This window comes from Pteropus vampyrus, unplaced genomic scaffold, assembly GCF_000151845.1.
Source record: "Pteropus vampyrus isolate Shadow unplaced genomic scaffold, Pvam_2.0 Scaffold238, whole genome shotgun sequence".
Taxonomy (NCBI): domain Eukaryota; kingdom Metazoa; phylum Chordata; class Mammalia; order Chiroptera; family Pteropodidae; genus Pteropus; species Pteropus vampyrus.
In genome coordinates, this window is record NW_011889019.1 from 1,516,110 (window position 1) to 1,530,227 (window position 14,118).

General features: G+C 51.6%; 1 protein-coding gene across 1 annotated transcript in view; it reads right to left on the reverse strand.

The window, feature by feature from the left end:
* The window catches only part of SLIT1 (slit guidance ligand 1), a 160,782-nt gene that overhangs the window by 25,182 nt on the left and 121,482 nt on the right, over positions 1-14,118 (reverse strand). Inside the window, exons 14-25 of the mRNA XM_023519842.1 lie at positions 12,043-12,206; positions 11,303-11,326; positions 10,996-11,140; positions 10,282-10,356; positions 9,958-10,101; positions 8,221-8,364; positions 7,731-7,897; positions 6,655-6,787; positions 4,436-4,504; positions 3,243-3,314; positions 1,626-1,697; positions 708-779 (exon numbers count right to left, since the gene is read on the reverse strand). Of these exons, the coding sequence (XP_023375610.1) occupies positions 708-779; positions 1,626-1,697; positions 3,243-3,314; positions 4,436-4,504; positions 6,655-6,787; positions 7,731-7,897; positions 8,221-8,364; positions 9,958-10,101; positions 10,282-10,356; positions 10,996-11,140; positions 11,303-11,326; positions 12,043-12,206 (1,281 nt within the window). The remainder of the gene's footprint in view (positions 1-707; positions 780-1,625; positions 1,698-3,242; positions 3,315-4,435; positions 4,505-6,654; positions 6,788-7,730; positions 7,898-8,220; positions 8,365-9,957; positions 10,102-10,281; positions 10,357-10,995; positions 11,141-11,302; positions 11,327-12,042; positions 12,207-14,118) is intronic.

The following is a 14,118-nucleotide window of genomic DNA, read 5'->3' on the forward strand; positions in this document are numbered from 1 at the left end:
TTTTTGGCAATTGTGTGAATAATGCTGCTATGAACATGGGTGTACAAATATCTGTTTGAGTCCCTGCTTTCAAGTCTTTTGGGTATATACTTAGGAATGGAATCGTTGGATCATATGGTAATTCTAGGTTTAGTTTTCTGAAGAATCGTGTGCGCTGCTTTTTAAAGATTCTCATGGCACTGCCAGCTAAATGGTTTTGGATGTGATTCTACATTCAATTATACACTTCTTGGGGGCAGTAAATTTCTGGAGCTTACTCTTCACCATGTGAAGTCAGAGGCACAATGCTGATGTCCTTAAGAGCATGTGCTTTCAAGACGGCAGACTCAGCCCTTACCAGCTATGCAACTTTGGGTGAGTTTCTCACATTTTCTGGGCCTGTTTCCTCACGTGTAAAATGGGAACGACAGAAGCTATATTGTAGGATTACTGTGAGAATTAAATTAGCTCATGAAGACAAAGTGCTTAGCAACCAATAAATGGCCATTATTACTTTTACTACTGCCTGTGAAGAATTGTTTTAAATTCCATTGTTGCGACTGAGGAAACCTTGGATGTGTACAAGTCTGGGGAGGAGCACTTGAAGTTCACAAACTAAATTAGTTTTAGGGTCAAAGCAGCAAACTCTGACAGTCTCAGGAGGTGGGATCCTCTTTCTTGGAATCCAAATTCTGTTTAAATTCAAAGAATGGGGCAGAGTTACTTACAGGTGAGACAAGGAGGTCACGTCTGCGAAGATGCCCTCCGGAAGGGTGGCGATGTCATTGCCATGCAGGGACCTGAGGAGAGAAGAGGCTGTTGGTGCCTCGTGCAGAGAAGTAAGAACTGCGGGAGGCACACGCATGGCCCTCTGTGAAGACGGGCGTTGCGCTTACCCTTCAGATGCCTCCATCAGTGTTGTGGGTGGGGTGGCCCCCGGCTCAGAGACAGACCCTGCCCCACTGGCCACAGGCAGAGGAGAGGGAGCCCTTAATGATCCAAGCAGCCCACACTGCCCCTCAGCCCTCCTGGAGGGCTGTTTTTTGCTATTGTAATGAACTCAAGCGCTATCTCTGCTTACGTGACAAATATGAAACATGTGAAGCCAGGAGCCTGAGATGTAGGCTTCTCCTTGGTAAGGAAATTAATGCACAAGCCATAGTTTGGGGATAAAAAATGTCACCTTGCGGGGGGGGGGGGGGCAGGCTGGAGATTGCTGTCAGAGAATTCATGCATGGATACACGAGGGGCCATCATAACAGGCGTGACAGAGGGCTTTGATCACAGGGCAAAAACCTTGCAGTGGGAATTTTTAGAAAAGGATTTTTAGTCTCTTGCAACAGTCGCCATCTGAACTGGAGATTCACATGCAAATGAGGGGCTACCTTACCTTGGATGCCCCCTCCCCACCACACACACTGCAAACACAACTCGGGGCAGACGGCAAGCCCCACTTATCAGCTAGTTTCCCATTCGCTCCTCAGCCTCAGTTAGGGGCTTGAATGAGAGTGGACTGGCCTCCCCCCCCTTTGAACACAGTTGGCTCTGCCGGGGTCCCAGACGTGGGGACACTGCAGCCCAGCAGGTGGGTGTCAGGGCCCTCAGAGGGGCAGATTACCCTGCAGGAAAGAAGAGTGGAGACTTACAGCAGCCGCAGGGAGCGCAGCCCCTGGAAGGCCAGAGGAGGGATGCACTGCAGGGCGTTGTAGCTGAGGATCCTGCGGGAAGGAAGGAGGGACGGGGGCAGACTGGTGGCTGCCTGGGGTTGCGGGGCTGGGGCGGGGATTATCAAGGGGCGCAAGGAAACTTCTGGGGATGATGGAAGTGGTCACTATCTTGATTATGGTGATGGCTCCATGGTGTGAACATAAGTCAAAACATATCAAAATTGTAGATGTTAAGTATGTGCAGTTTATTGTACGTTAATTGTACCACACTAAAGCTATTTTAAAAATGATAACAAGAGAAAGGAGATGCTTCTGTCACGGAAAGGGGCTGTTTCCCCTGCAGCTGCCAGGCTCGCTTAGACCAGGATTTCTCAGCCTCTGCGCTGTTGACAGTTCTTTGTTGGGGGTCTGTCCTGTGCACTGGATGTTTAACAGTTTCCCTGGCCTCTGTGTACCAGAAATTGGTAGTTCCCTCTGCCCTCCTCTAGCTAGGACAACTAAAAATGTTTCAGAGATCGCCAAGTGTGCCCTGGAGGGCAGAATCGCCCCTGGTTGAGAACTACTGCCTAGACTGTGGCAGCTTCACACAGGCTCATGAAGACTCTGAAGCAGGAACCCACTGACCAGTAGACTCTGGGGCAGATAAGTGCAGGTGGGTGCAACCTGCACTTCAAGGCGTCAGGCCCACATTCTTCTCCTGGGGGCTGACTGGTTCAGGACCCCATTTTCTGACTGCAGTAGAACCTAAGGAAAAATTCTGAAGTTCTTGGCACATTATCCGTAAAAAGAGGTGTTGGGAAGGCAAGTGAGATATACACTCTTAAGCTCCAGGAAATACAAGGAATGCTCGTTAATGCTTTCTTGGAGTATAATTAAAGCAATCATTAAAATATCTTAGAATATGGGAACAAAGGTGTTCAGAGGGTCATTGTTTACAATAGTCCAAACTGGAAAAAAAAAAACCCAAATCCATCAACAGTAGAATGGATCAGGTAAGCATGGCACATTCCTACAAGGAATATTATACAGCAGTGAATGAACAGAACACAGCTTTACACAACATGAGTGCATCTCACAAACATCATGGTAAATAAAAGGAGCCAGATATAAAAGAATATATTCTGTATGATGCAATTTATATAAGGTTAAAAAGAAAAAATAGGAAAAATTAAACTTCATTGTGTAAAAATGTATTTGTAGACGGCAACACTATAAAGGCCGAAGAAGTGATCATAAAAGCGAGGGTAGGGGCTGCCTCTGATGGGAGAGGAAGGAATAAGGATCAAGAAGAGACGGGGGACTTTGGGGGCACTATCTGTGTTCCAATTCTTTGCCTTAGGTATCTACGCATGTGTGCTACCTTTATGATTATTTGTTAAACTGTACATTAATATTTTTTGCACTTTTCCATATATTATGCTATATTTCACAATTTAAAAAAAATGTTTTTTAAAAGTCTTTTCAGCTGGCAGGCCCTGGTGAATTTCCTGTCAGGTGAGGAAGTCTGCATGTGATACTTGTCAGGGACCAGGGCTTGGGGAAAGTCTCATCGGCCACAGCACGTGCCCTCCCTTACTTCCCCCCACTGGGACTCACAGAGTGGTCAGCTGGCTCATGTTGGTGAAGGAGGAATTGCTTAAGGAGCTGATCTTGTTGTTACTTAGGTCCCTGAAAAAGACAAAATCCCCCAGCCGAAGGTTTCATAGTACGAAGTGGCCCGGCATTAGCCCTCTGGTCCCCCTTTCCCTCTCAAGTGCATCTGAGCCGCTAGTGGCACTGCCTCACATCAGACCAAAGAAAGGTTGTCTCTGTCTCTGGCACGCTGTCACCAGCCACCAAATCACTCCACACACACACACACACTGGAACAGTCAAAACACATTTACTAGATTATTAGCAAAGACAGATAAACTGGAGCTTCAAAATTCTGTAAGCCAGTGCTGCTCAAAGTAGCCAGTCCCTGAACTGAACTTGCCACCACAAGGGACTTGTGCCAAAATGCAATCACCTATGACACTAAACACACACGACTTACTGTAGCTAACCATTTTTTTTTTCATAGCAACGCTTTCTCAATGAAGGAAGTTGTCATGTTGATTTGCATTCTGGCATAAGTTTCTTATCTAACTGTAGACCCATCACAAACAGTCCTCAGGCTGCGGCTGGTCCACAGACCACACTTAGAGCAGTGCTGCTCCAAGCCACACTAAGATGGAATATTCTCTGGATCTCTTTTTGGTTGAATCTGGCCAATGAGCAGATAAAGACAACTGAAGTGAGGTGTTCATTAGGCTGGAGGGATAAGAGGAGTCGAACTTATTCTGAGGCGTATTTTGTACATGCTCATGACATGGAAAGGATCAAAGGCGGAACTAACAGAAAAGCAGATGTTAGCCTAAAGAGAAACTTCTTCATTTCCTATTTGGTTTGGGGGCAAAAGTTGGACTAATTTGCCATCCAACTTTTGCAAGGCTGACCGCATTAACAACTGTCAACCTAGAGGGAGGCTTGGGGACATGGGGTGGGCAGAAGCAGGGGCCAGCCCAAGGGAGCCTGAAACAATGCAATTCCTAAGCATGGCCACTAGGTGGCAAGACAACTCTATGCACAAATGTTCTCAGAGGGAAAGGGTGAAATTAAAAAACAAAAAACAAACAAACAAAAAAACAACACCAGGATCAGCCTTAAGTGGAGAATTTCTGGAAAGCTTGAGGCACAACAGTCAGATGCCAATGGCCCTCCTGTCCTCTGAGGCTAGTCTGGGATCCTCGAGCCGCCTGGATACTCACACGAGCTGCAGGTACTTGAAGGTGGACAGCTGTCCCGGAACCAGGGTGAATTGGTTCCCGTCCAGGTAGCTACAGGTGAGAACACAGTAGTTAATGCACCATCACTGCCTCTGGCAGTGCTCGCGCTGTGAGAACCTCCCTCTGCAGCCAGGGACTTCTCACTCATTTCCCTCCTACCTGCAGACCATACAACAGCCCAGAACTGCTAATCAGAGGACAAAATGCATTAATCCCTTAGGCTATTTGGATAGGTGCCACCCAAAAAACTTGGTAAAAGCCACTGAGATATGAAGCCTCCCTTGGCTCCCTTCCTGCTGCCCTGCCTTGCCCCCTCAGCCTTCTCCCTGTCAGACCTTCTACCCAGGTCTGAATCCTGAGTCCCCTCCCCTTTCCTCTCTGCTCTGCAATTTTCCTGGCCAAATGGATCTAATTTGCATGTCAATACCTCTCAGGACCACCTGCCAGGCCCCTCACCAGCTACCAGGCCTCCTCTCTGCCTGACGGCAAGGTGCGTGAGGTCCATCCCATGCAAGCCCCAGACTCAAACATGCCCAAACCTGAGCTCTTTGTTTTCACTGCCAAACTGGCTCCCCCTGACTCCATCAGCATCACATTCCATGTCCTAACCACCCAAGCTCCGGGCCCTGATGGTGATTCTCCAGCTCCCCCTGCAGCCAGTCCTGTGACTACTGGCTTCGCCCACCCACTGATGTCTCATCATCACTCCCATTCTCACATCACCCCCGACTGAAAACCATCACCCATGGCTGGGTTCCTGTGCAGCCTCCTCTGTTCTTCCTTCTGGGACCCACTATACACACTGCCACCCAAGACATTGTCCTTAAAGCCAAGCCCAACAAAATTTCTCCTAAAACTTCCCCAGGCTCCCCATGTCTACAGGATAGAGCTTGGTATTCAAGGTGTGAGCGTGCCCTCCCCTTTCCCCCATCCCGCGCCCCCACCAGCCATCCGTGCTAAGCAGTAATCCAAACACTGGGAACCAAAGTCTCAGCTGGGCTCCCTGCCCAGGACCTCCACCAACTAGAGCCCTCGAGATCGCTCCTTCACACCCCAAAGATCCAGAGAGCGGCTGCATCAGGGCTGTACTCAACCTGACCCATCACCGTACAAGGTGACTTCCCACCCATCTCATTTGATCCTCTCAGTAGCCCTTCGATACACGCAGGTAGCCCCATTTTACAGCTGAGGAAACTGAGGCTTAGAGAAGTCAGGTAACTTTCAGCCTCCTCAGTCAAAGAAGACAGTCTGTCTCGCCTGTCCCATTATTCTGAGGGTTGCTATGAGGCACCAAGGAGAAAACAGGGACTCTAACATTGTGACCAAAAAAATGAGCAGGTGACACGGTAGGCGAGTCATAAGACAAGGACTGCAGTGGTTGATAGGCTTGTGAAGAAATAGCCAACCTCATTGGTAATGAAAGAAATAAAATGAAAACCTCATGCACTCCCCACGGGACAAAGAAAAGCTTGGCTATGGAGAGCAGGAGACCAATCCAAGGGACAGGAAGAGTCGGGGACTGACCAAACTCTTTCATTTGGAGGTGTCTGTCAAAGAAGCCCAGCTCTCCATCCCTCTGTCTGTCATACACATGTAAGTCCACACCTCCACATGAGTTCAGGTACCAAACCCAAATGAACAAAGATTATAGACCATGACACCCAGTGTTAATAGGAGGGCAGGCAGGCCATTTCCACACAAGGCTAATAGGAGTACAAAGGACACAACTCTTCTGGGAGGCCACCAGGCTAAAGGCGGCAGGGTGCTAACAATGCACTGCTCTTTGACCAGCAGTCTCACTGAAGGGACATGCACCTCAGTGTTCTTTATGATAGTAAAAAATTGGGAACAACTAGACTATCCAACAAAAGGATTTGTTACGTAGATCATAGTAGATTCATGTGGTGGAATATTATGTGGCCAATAAAAATAACTTTCGTGAGAGTTTTCATTGCAGAGCAGAATGCTCATGAGATGATGTGAAGTGGAATAAATAATGTTATTTCTTATTTTAAAGGCGGAGCTTAGTTTAGAGGGCTGAAGCACTTGCCATGGGTGAGTCGCGCCATCAGGTGAATCAAAGAGAAGTTCAAAGCCTCCTTGGCACCAGTGTCTCCTTCAAAGCCCTAACTCCAAGCTGCTAGTCAGCTAATATGTTTTTGGTCACCTTCTCCTCCTGACACCAAGCTTTGGCTACTCACAGTTCTGTGACATTCTTGGGGACGCCCTTGGGCAGGGCCTGGAGGTGCTTGTTGCTGCATCGGACCACAGTGTCCAGGCAGGCGCATTCCTGGGGGCACTGTGGGCGGGGCAGGCAGCCCCCCTCCTCCTGGCCTGGGGAGGAAAACACAGGCCTTCTTAGGGTTTCCTGCAGCCAGGGCCCTGCTGCAGGGTGTCTAGAAACAGACACCCCTCTCTGACACTCCCTCATGCACTAGTAAGTCTTCTCTTGGCTACACCCTTCCCCACCAGGGACAAAGCCCCTTGGACCTGTTCTGAGGTTAATGTAGGTCTTGGGTCAATCTCTTCTGCCGCAGATCCAAAGTGGACCCAGGCACAGCAGAGGAGGAGGATGGCAGCCACACCATTTCTTGAGCACCTACTATGTGTTGGACACTGTATCAAACACAGTCTCCTTAACGGTGCAGTAAGGGCGCCACTCTCACCCCTAGAATGCAAGCAGCATGAGGACAGAGACCTGTGTCTCTTCTTTGTTCAACTGAAGGAGCTTAGTATACCTAGAGCGGGCCCTGGCACATAGTACTCCTCAAAATAGGTCAGTTAAGCAAATGGATTTCTGTTTTACTGAGAGCTAGAGAGCTTAAATAACTTGCTCAGGACAGAAGACTGGTCAGAGGCAATGTGGGGTCTGTACCCACTGCATATTCTGGACAGGGTGAACCCATCAGTCTGCAGCACTGAGGAACAGCCAGGAGGCAGGTCTCTGAATTAAACAAACTTACATAAAGAAAATACACTAAAATGTTAATTGTGATTTTTCTCTGAGTGACAGGCTAATAGGTAATGTTTATGTCCTTTTATCTATATTTTCCCACTTTTTAAAACAATAAGCCATAATTGCACTTATAATCACACAAAGACACCACCAAGTGGGCCTCCTTGCTCCTCACCCCCTCCCCATCAACAGCGCCTCCTTCCCCTCAGGGGCATGTCACAGGGGATTGCCCGCCTACTCTGCATGCCCATGGCCTGGCCCAGCTCACCCTCTCCCCTCCCGCCCGGGGTTTGGGGGAGGGGAGGGGCGGGCACGAGTTACCTTCCTCACACCTGAAGTCAGGGAAGGCCACGTCCTGCAGGGGAATCTGCCGCAGGAAGTCTGGGTTCTGGCATCGCGGGTTCCCCGTCACGATCTTCCTCTTCCGCAGCCAGTCGCCCAGCCAGGCCAGCTGGCAGTTGCAGTTGAAAGGGTTGGCCAGAAGGTTCCTGGAAGACGTGGGTGTGTGACCGTGAAGACACTCTGCTAGTCTCGCAGCAAAGCACTCTCTTGCCATCCACGGACTGTCCGCACGACCGCCAACACTCTCCCAGACAACCAACCAGGAGGCACTGTCCCAATGTGGCAGGACCCTCTGTCCCAACGTGGCAGGACCCACGTATCAACAAACCCAACCATCCCTCGAGTTTGTCCTTTAAAGCCCCCACTGAGAAGGCCACGCCCTTGAGATCGCAGGTGGGTGAGGTTCCTGGGTGCAGATGGCTGGCGCCAGAGCCCCAGCCCCGCCTGTCTGACGGCCGGCCGGACTTACAGCGTGGAGAGGGCCTGCAGGGTGTCGAAGGCTCCGGGGGAGATGGTGGCGATCTGGTTGTCGTAAAGCGAGAGGAGGCGGACGTTGCGCAGGCCCGCGAAGCTGTCGTTGTGGATGCAGCTGACGCGGTTGCTCCTCAGCATGCTGGGAGGGGGTGGGGAGGACGAGAAAGCCGTACCCTTCGGCCAAATGCCTGCGCTGTGCTTTGCCGCCACCGGCCAGTTCACAGATTCTTCCCCAGAGGCGCTGAGCCACGGGGAGCAGAAGCACAGCCAGCATCCCTGGCGCCGGGCTCCACGGCATATACCCTCCCTGCCTCTAGATGCCCTCCTCTGCCTCCTGCCCACACGGCCCGCCGGCCACTGCCTTCACTCCCTGGATGCCCAGTGCCTCCCGGCCACACTCCGGGTCAACACCCGAGAGGCTTTCCTACGGTCATGTCCTTCTCCAGCCTAAAGCCCACAGTGGCTTCCAAACTGCCCACAGAATCACGTTTAAACTCTTTTCTATGACTTTTGGGAGCCCCTCCAACCCGGCCCCAGACCAGCACCTTCCCACCTCCCCAGACTCCTTTATCCTCCAGGTGTGCGGCTGGAGCCTGCATCACCACACCTTCCCCCAGCTATGATTTCTTTCTAGTAGGACCTTCTTCTTCATTCATATCTGCAAAACTCTCTGTTCACCTTAAAAACCTGGCTCAATTCCTTTCCCCAACCAAAAACAAAACCAAGCCTGACACAGAATAGGCAATTCAAAAGGGAAAAAGCAAGCTGCAAAACACAGCAAATAATACAATCTCCTTTTTGTAAAACAAACTAAAATCCACAGAGAATTCATACATTCACTTGCCTTACACAAATACCACGATACGTGCTCAGAAGCCTATCCATGGCCCTATCGCTGGGCTTTAAATCCAGGCAGGTGGCTCCCAGAGCTGTCACCACTGGCCACATGTAGCTATTTAGATTTAAATTAATTACGAAGAAATGGAATTCAAAATTGAGTGCCTCTATAGCACTGGCCAAACGTCAAGTGCTCTGTAGCCACATGTGGCTATCACGCTGGACAGCGCAGACATGGGCATTTCTTTCACTGCAGGAAGCCTGGACAACACAGTCTATCAGACATGCTAAAAGTCTACATGGCCATCTAAAGAGCCAGTGCTGCCTGGGCACAGAGTGGCTCGCTGAGCATGTGCGAGCGGTGAGGACCCCAGGTCCTACTGGGTCCTGATATCTGGTTAGCTCTGGCTGAGCTCTGGGTCATGGGATCCCAGAATCCCAAAACTTGTGGGCCACCACTGCTCCCTCATTTTCACCCACTTGAGTCACCTCTGCAATGTCCCCACCATGGGGCCATCCAGCCTTTCCTGCCTGCAGTACTGCCAGCCACTCCTAAACTGAACACATGTGCTATGTTCTTGAGACCTGACCACAGGACAATGAGAGGGGACCTCCAGAAGGACCCGCCTCCCTTTATCCCCTTACCAGGCATCAACCCCAAACCTCAGGAGACAAGAAAGCAAGCCTCACCACAGTTACCGACATCTCATTACTTGGCCCATTGCAGCCAGGGTCCTCGGCTGTCCCCTCCTCTTGCAAGCTGGGGCCGGGAGAGGGGGCCTCCTACCCTCTCTTCCTCTCCTTTTAATGCAGACACCACACTCTGGCTTTTGCCTGCCTGGCTTTTGCCTGCCGCAGTCCAGCTGTTCCCCCTCTCCCCAGCCCGCACACTCACAGGGTCCTCAAGCCGTCCAGGCCCCGGAACATGCTACTCCGGATGGACTCCAGCTGGTTGGCGGTCAGGTGCAGCTCGCTCACAGAGGTCGCGCCCTCGAAGGCCCCGTCTTCGATTTCTGACACCTTGTTGTTGCTCAGGTTGCTGAGAGAGGAAGTGTGGAAGGGTGACGAAGCTCAGGGCCCCACTTCTTGCACCTAATCCCCGTGCACAAGAGCCCTGTCCAGCCCCCCACCCCGTGGGAGCACCCCCACACCCTGTATCTCCCTTCTCCATCCCAGGCCCACATTCTGACCACAACCTTTCCACCATTGGGTAACTCACATTTTCTTCAGATGGGGGAGTTTCTTAAACACCCCGGTGGCCTCCAGGATGGAAATCTCATTGTTGTTTAATCGTCTGTAAGAGGCAATGAAGGGAACTTGCACATCCATAGGAGACAGACATTGAAGTACCTTCCAAACTGAGATAATTTGGGATTCGAACAAAGGGGACTCCCAGAAGAATTTATCTGTCAAGGCGAATTGATCCTATTTTAAAGGAATGCTGGGCCAAGTGCCGAAGTTGGGAGGAGGGGGAGTTATGAATGGGGATATTTTTTAACGTGAAAAATGCCATGAAAATTTACATATGTGAGTGATAGATATGCCAGGTATTCACGCACATGGATATATATGTGCATAAATTAATGGTTTTAGAGAGAGAAAAAAATAGTTAAAGGATAGTTTAGGACACAACTGGAGCTAATGAAATCATTAGCTCAGACGGCAAAAGCATGACTGAGAAAAGCCACCCCTGGTTCAGGCCAGCGACGTGCCCTGGGGGCCAGAGATTGCTTCAAGGGCACGTATGGCTGTGAGTCAGAAGTAGGGGGCCCCGGCGCTGCAGGGCCTCTCTCCTGCAAAGCCAGCAGCTGCCATGCTGGCGTCTCCAGTGGTCCCCAAAATAGAGCCAGGGCAGAGAAAAACCAGGAGCAGGCCCAGGTTGCTTAGCGGGAGCAGGGGGCGGGTGAGGGTGTGAAGGGTCTGGGGGCCTCACAGCTCAGCCGTGGACTGGGGGATGCGCTCAGGGATCTTGGTGAGCTTCAGGCCGGAGCACTCCACCACGCTGGCCTCACAGCGACACTTGTGGGGACAGACCACGTCACTGTTGCATTCACTGTTCAGCTGGTAATCCTCCGTGCCTGCGGTGAGAGGCCAGGGGCCAGGGAATGAGGGCCCCGGGGCAGACTCTGGGCAGCCTTGCCCCCTAGGGTCCCGTAGGCCCCCTCAGCCTGCCACCCCAGTCCCTGCCACCCACTGTCACTGTCCCACGCAGGTTGGCCTTGATTCCCCCACTCTCCTACCTGGAATGAAGTACTGTTCTTTGGCTGGGGAGGAAAGCAGAAATGCCATGATGCTGGGGAGATTGTGTAAGACTTGCAGGAAGAGCCTAGGCCCCAGCCCCATGGCCCAACTTAAGGCACCCCAGGAACGAGGGTGAGGTTCCAAATCAAGGCTCCAGAGCCCATCCGCCCAGCCCCAGTGCAGAAGACCTTCACAGAGCACAGATGTTCCTTGCCCAGGCCAACAGTGGGGGCAGCACTGCACCAATTAAATGTCTCAGGTAGCTCCAGAGTCATCGAATTCTCATGTGCAATAGCACAATATTGGGATGAGGCAGGGAGATGTCAGGCCCTGACCGGGATCCAGGTTCAGAAGCTGCCCCTCGCTGCCCCTGCCAGATGTTGTTTCTGCTGCCCCCAGAGCCAGGAGGAGGCACCTGTCTCACTGAAGAGGGGTCCCAGGCCTCCCAAGTGTCTTCAAAGGCTGAAAGTGGTGGTATGAAAGAGAACTGGCCTGGGGGTAGAGGGCCTGGGTCCTTATCGTGGTCCTCCTTTAAGACCTTCAGCAAGCTCCCCCTCCCCGGGCCTCAGTAACACGAGGGGTGGGACTGAACACCACTCATATCCAAGCCTAGAATTTGGGGCTGACACCCTCTAGCATGGATCCAGCGTGGCCTTGGGCACCCTTGCTGGAGCCATCCAGGAAACAACGCAGCATCCCTGATCAGGCTGCAGACAGACAGGGGCCGGCCAACAGCTACCTGAGCACCGGAACTTCTTGCTCTTGATCTGCCCGATGCGCTTGTTGGCGAGGCGCCGGGGGCTGGCACAGCGGGCCCCACTGGTCTCGATGGGGTTGGTGCGCAGGAAGTCCGCCAGCCACTTGAGGTTACAGTCACAGATGAAAGGGTTCTGGGCCAGATGCCTGTCCAAGGGGGGCAAATCTGGGTCAGAGCAAGGGCTGCAAACTTGAGCTGACCTCCACCTTGACAGAGCCTTGCTGCTGGCTCATTGCCTGAAGGCTGGGGCTAGCTCTGGGGAGAAATACACCACCTGGGGGCACCACCCAGGTGCACCCACTTTCTTCAGAGAAGTCTTGCCACAGCACCACAGTAGGGAAGGGGCTCTGAAGGCGTTGGAGCTTCAGCTGTCTCTGCCACACTCCCCCTTCAAGCCTCCCTCTGTCCTGTCTCCTTCAACTCACCCATTCCTCCTTTGCCTGAGACATTTCACAAACATGAGTGGAGGCAGAAATGACCTGGAGAATGGCCAGAGCACCTCTATCCTTCCACAGGTGAGGTGACTGAACGGGCACTCAGAGGCCTTGGGACCCCTCGGCATCGTGAATCATTGTTCCCTTCCTGTGGCCTCGGGCAGCAGTAGCCTCTGTCTCACAGCCTCCTCTCAGAAAGGGGCTGGGGCCGGGGTGGCAAGGCTGGACCTGCAGCTGGGGCGGAAGTACCTCAAGGTGACTGCTGCAGCCCCTCAGCTTTACATGGAATCTCCATTCCCACCCTAGGCCTTAGGGGTTGCCGCCCTTTGGCCATTTTATAGGCTGCCTCTTAACATCAATTAAACCTCTCAGCTACTTGTTGGGGAACCACTCCAATTCTGCTGGGCTGCCTGTGTTACCAGCAGGATATATGCAGAGAGAGGCAGCTGACAGGTGATGACAACTGAGAGGGCCCGGTTGCTGTGAGCAACCACATGGCTGCCTTTGCCATTAGCCCTGACCGCCCCAGCAGGCTCAAAGTAGTCACATCTGAACCACCCCAGCAGCCAACCGGCTGGCCCACCTGTGTCTGGGCCACCGGGCGTGCCCTGCAGGCATACCCTGCTTTCAAGCCCGAGACAGCCAGGGCAGAATATTCCAACACGGACCTGAGAGCCAATGCTTCTGCATATAAATACAGGGAGAGAGACCAGGGACCAGCTCTGAAGGCTCACCATGCTATGGCCACTTTCCGTTGACTACCATCAGTTTAGACCACCTACTTATTGGCCTCAGGCCCTCCACCTGCTGGGCCTGCAGAGCTCTCTAAGGAGAGGCAGGAATCCTGCCCAGCTCAGCTCAGACCCTGACTGCTCTCTCTCTCTCTGGGCTCTGCCCTGTGACCTCTGTCCAGAGCCTTCCCTGCCCAGCTGTCCCTGCCACCCACTTTGCAAACCCCCCCAGTTTCCTGCCTGAGTCCTGACGCCTTACAGTTCCACCAGGTGAGCCAGGCCCCTCCCACCTTTTCTACATTCAGTTCAGCATTTATTTCCCAGTTTAAACTGTCAATTTGCACCGAGAAAACATGTTTGCTGACTCCCCATGGCAGAGTTTGTAGCTAATTTAAAATTCACTAAGATTCAGGGACGTCTCCTGGATCCTCCCAGCCGCCCATCTGTCTGCGCCTTAGTGCCTAGCCTCTGTCTGAACTAATTGCTTCCCTTTATCACAATCTTGGTAGAAAACTCTGTTTAAAATTAATTCAATTATGTTGTTTAGGCACGTATTAAAATGTTCAAGGGGTGCTGAGTAGAATACATCCCTTTTAAGAACAGGCTATTTATGTCAAACCGACTATAAAACGTGAACCGCCCACAGAGACAAGTGGCCTCTGTAGAAACTAAGTATTTGACACAAATTAGAATGTTTCACAAAATCCTAAATTCTAAACAAAATTCAAATTTTGCAAAGCACAGGGAGCTGGGGAGGGAAAATACACAGGAGGAAGAAAAATAATCTGTTTGGGAAAAGTCAATCATACTACAAGCTCACCCAGAAACGTGCTGCACGTGTGGCCATGCAGCTGTCCCCGTGAACATTTATGACAGTGGAGGTAAGAAAAGAT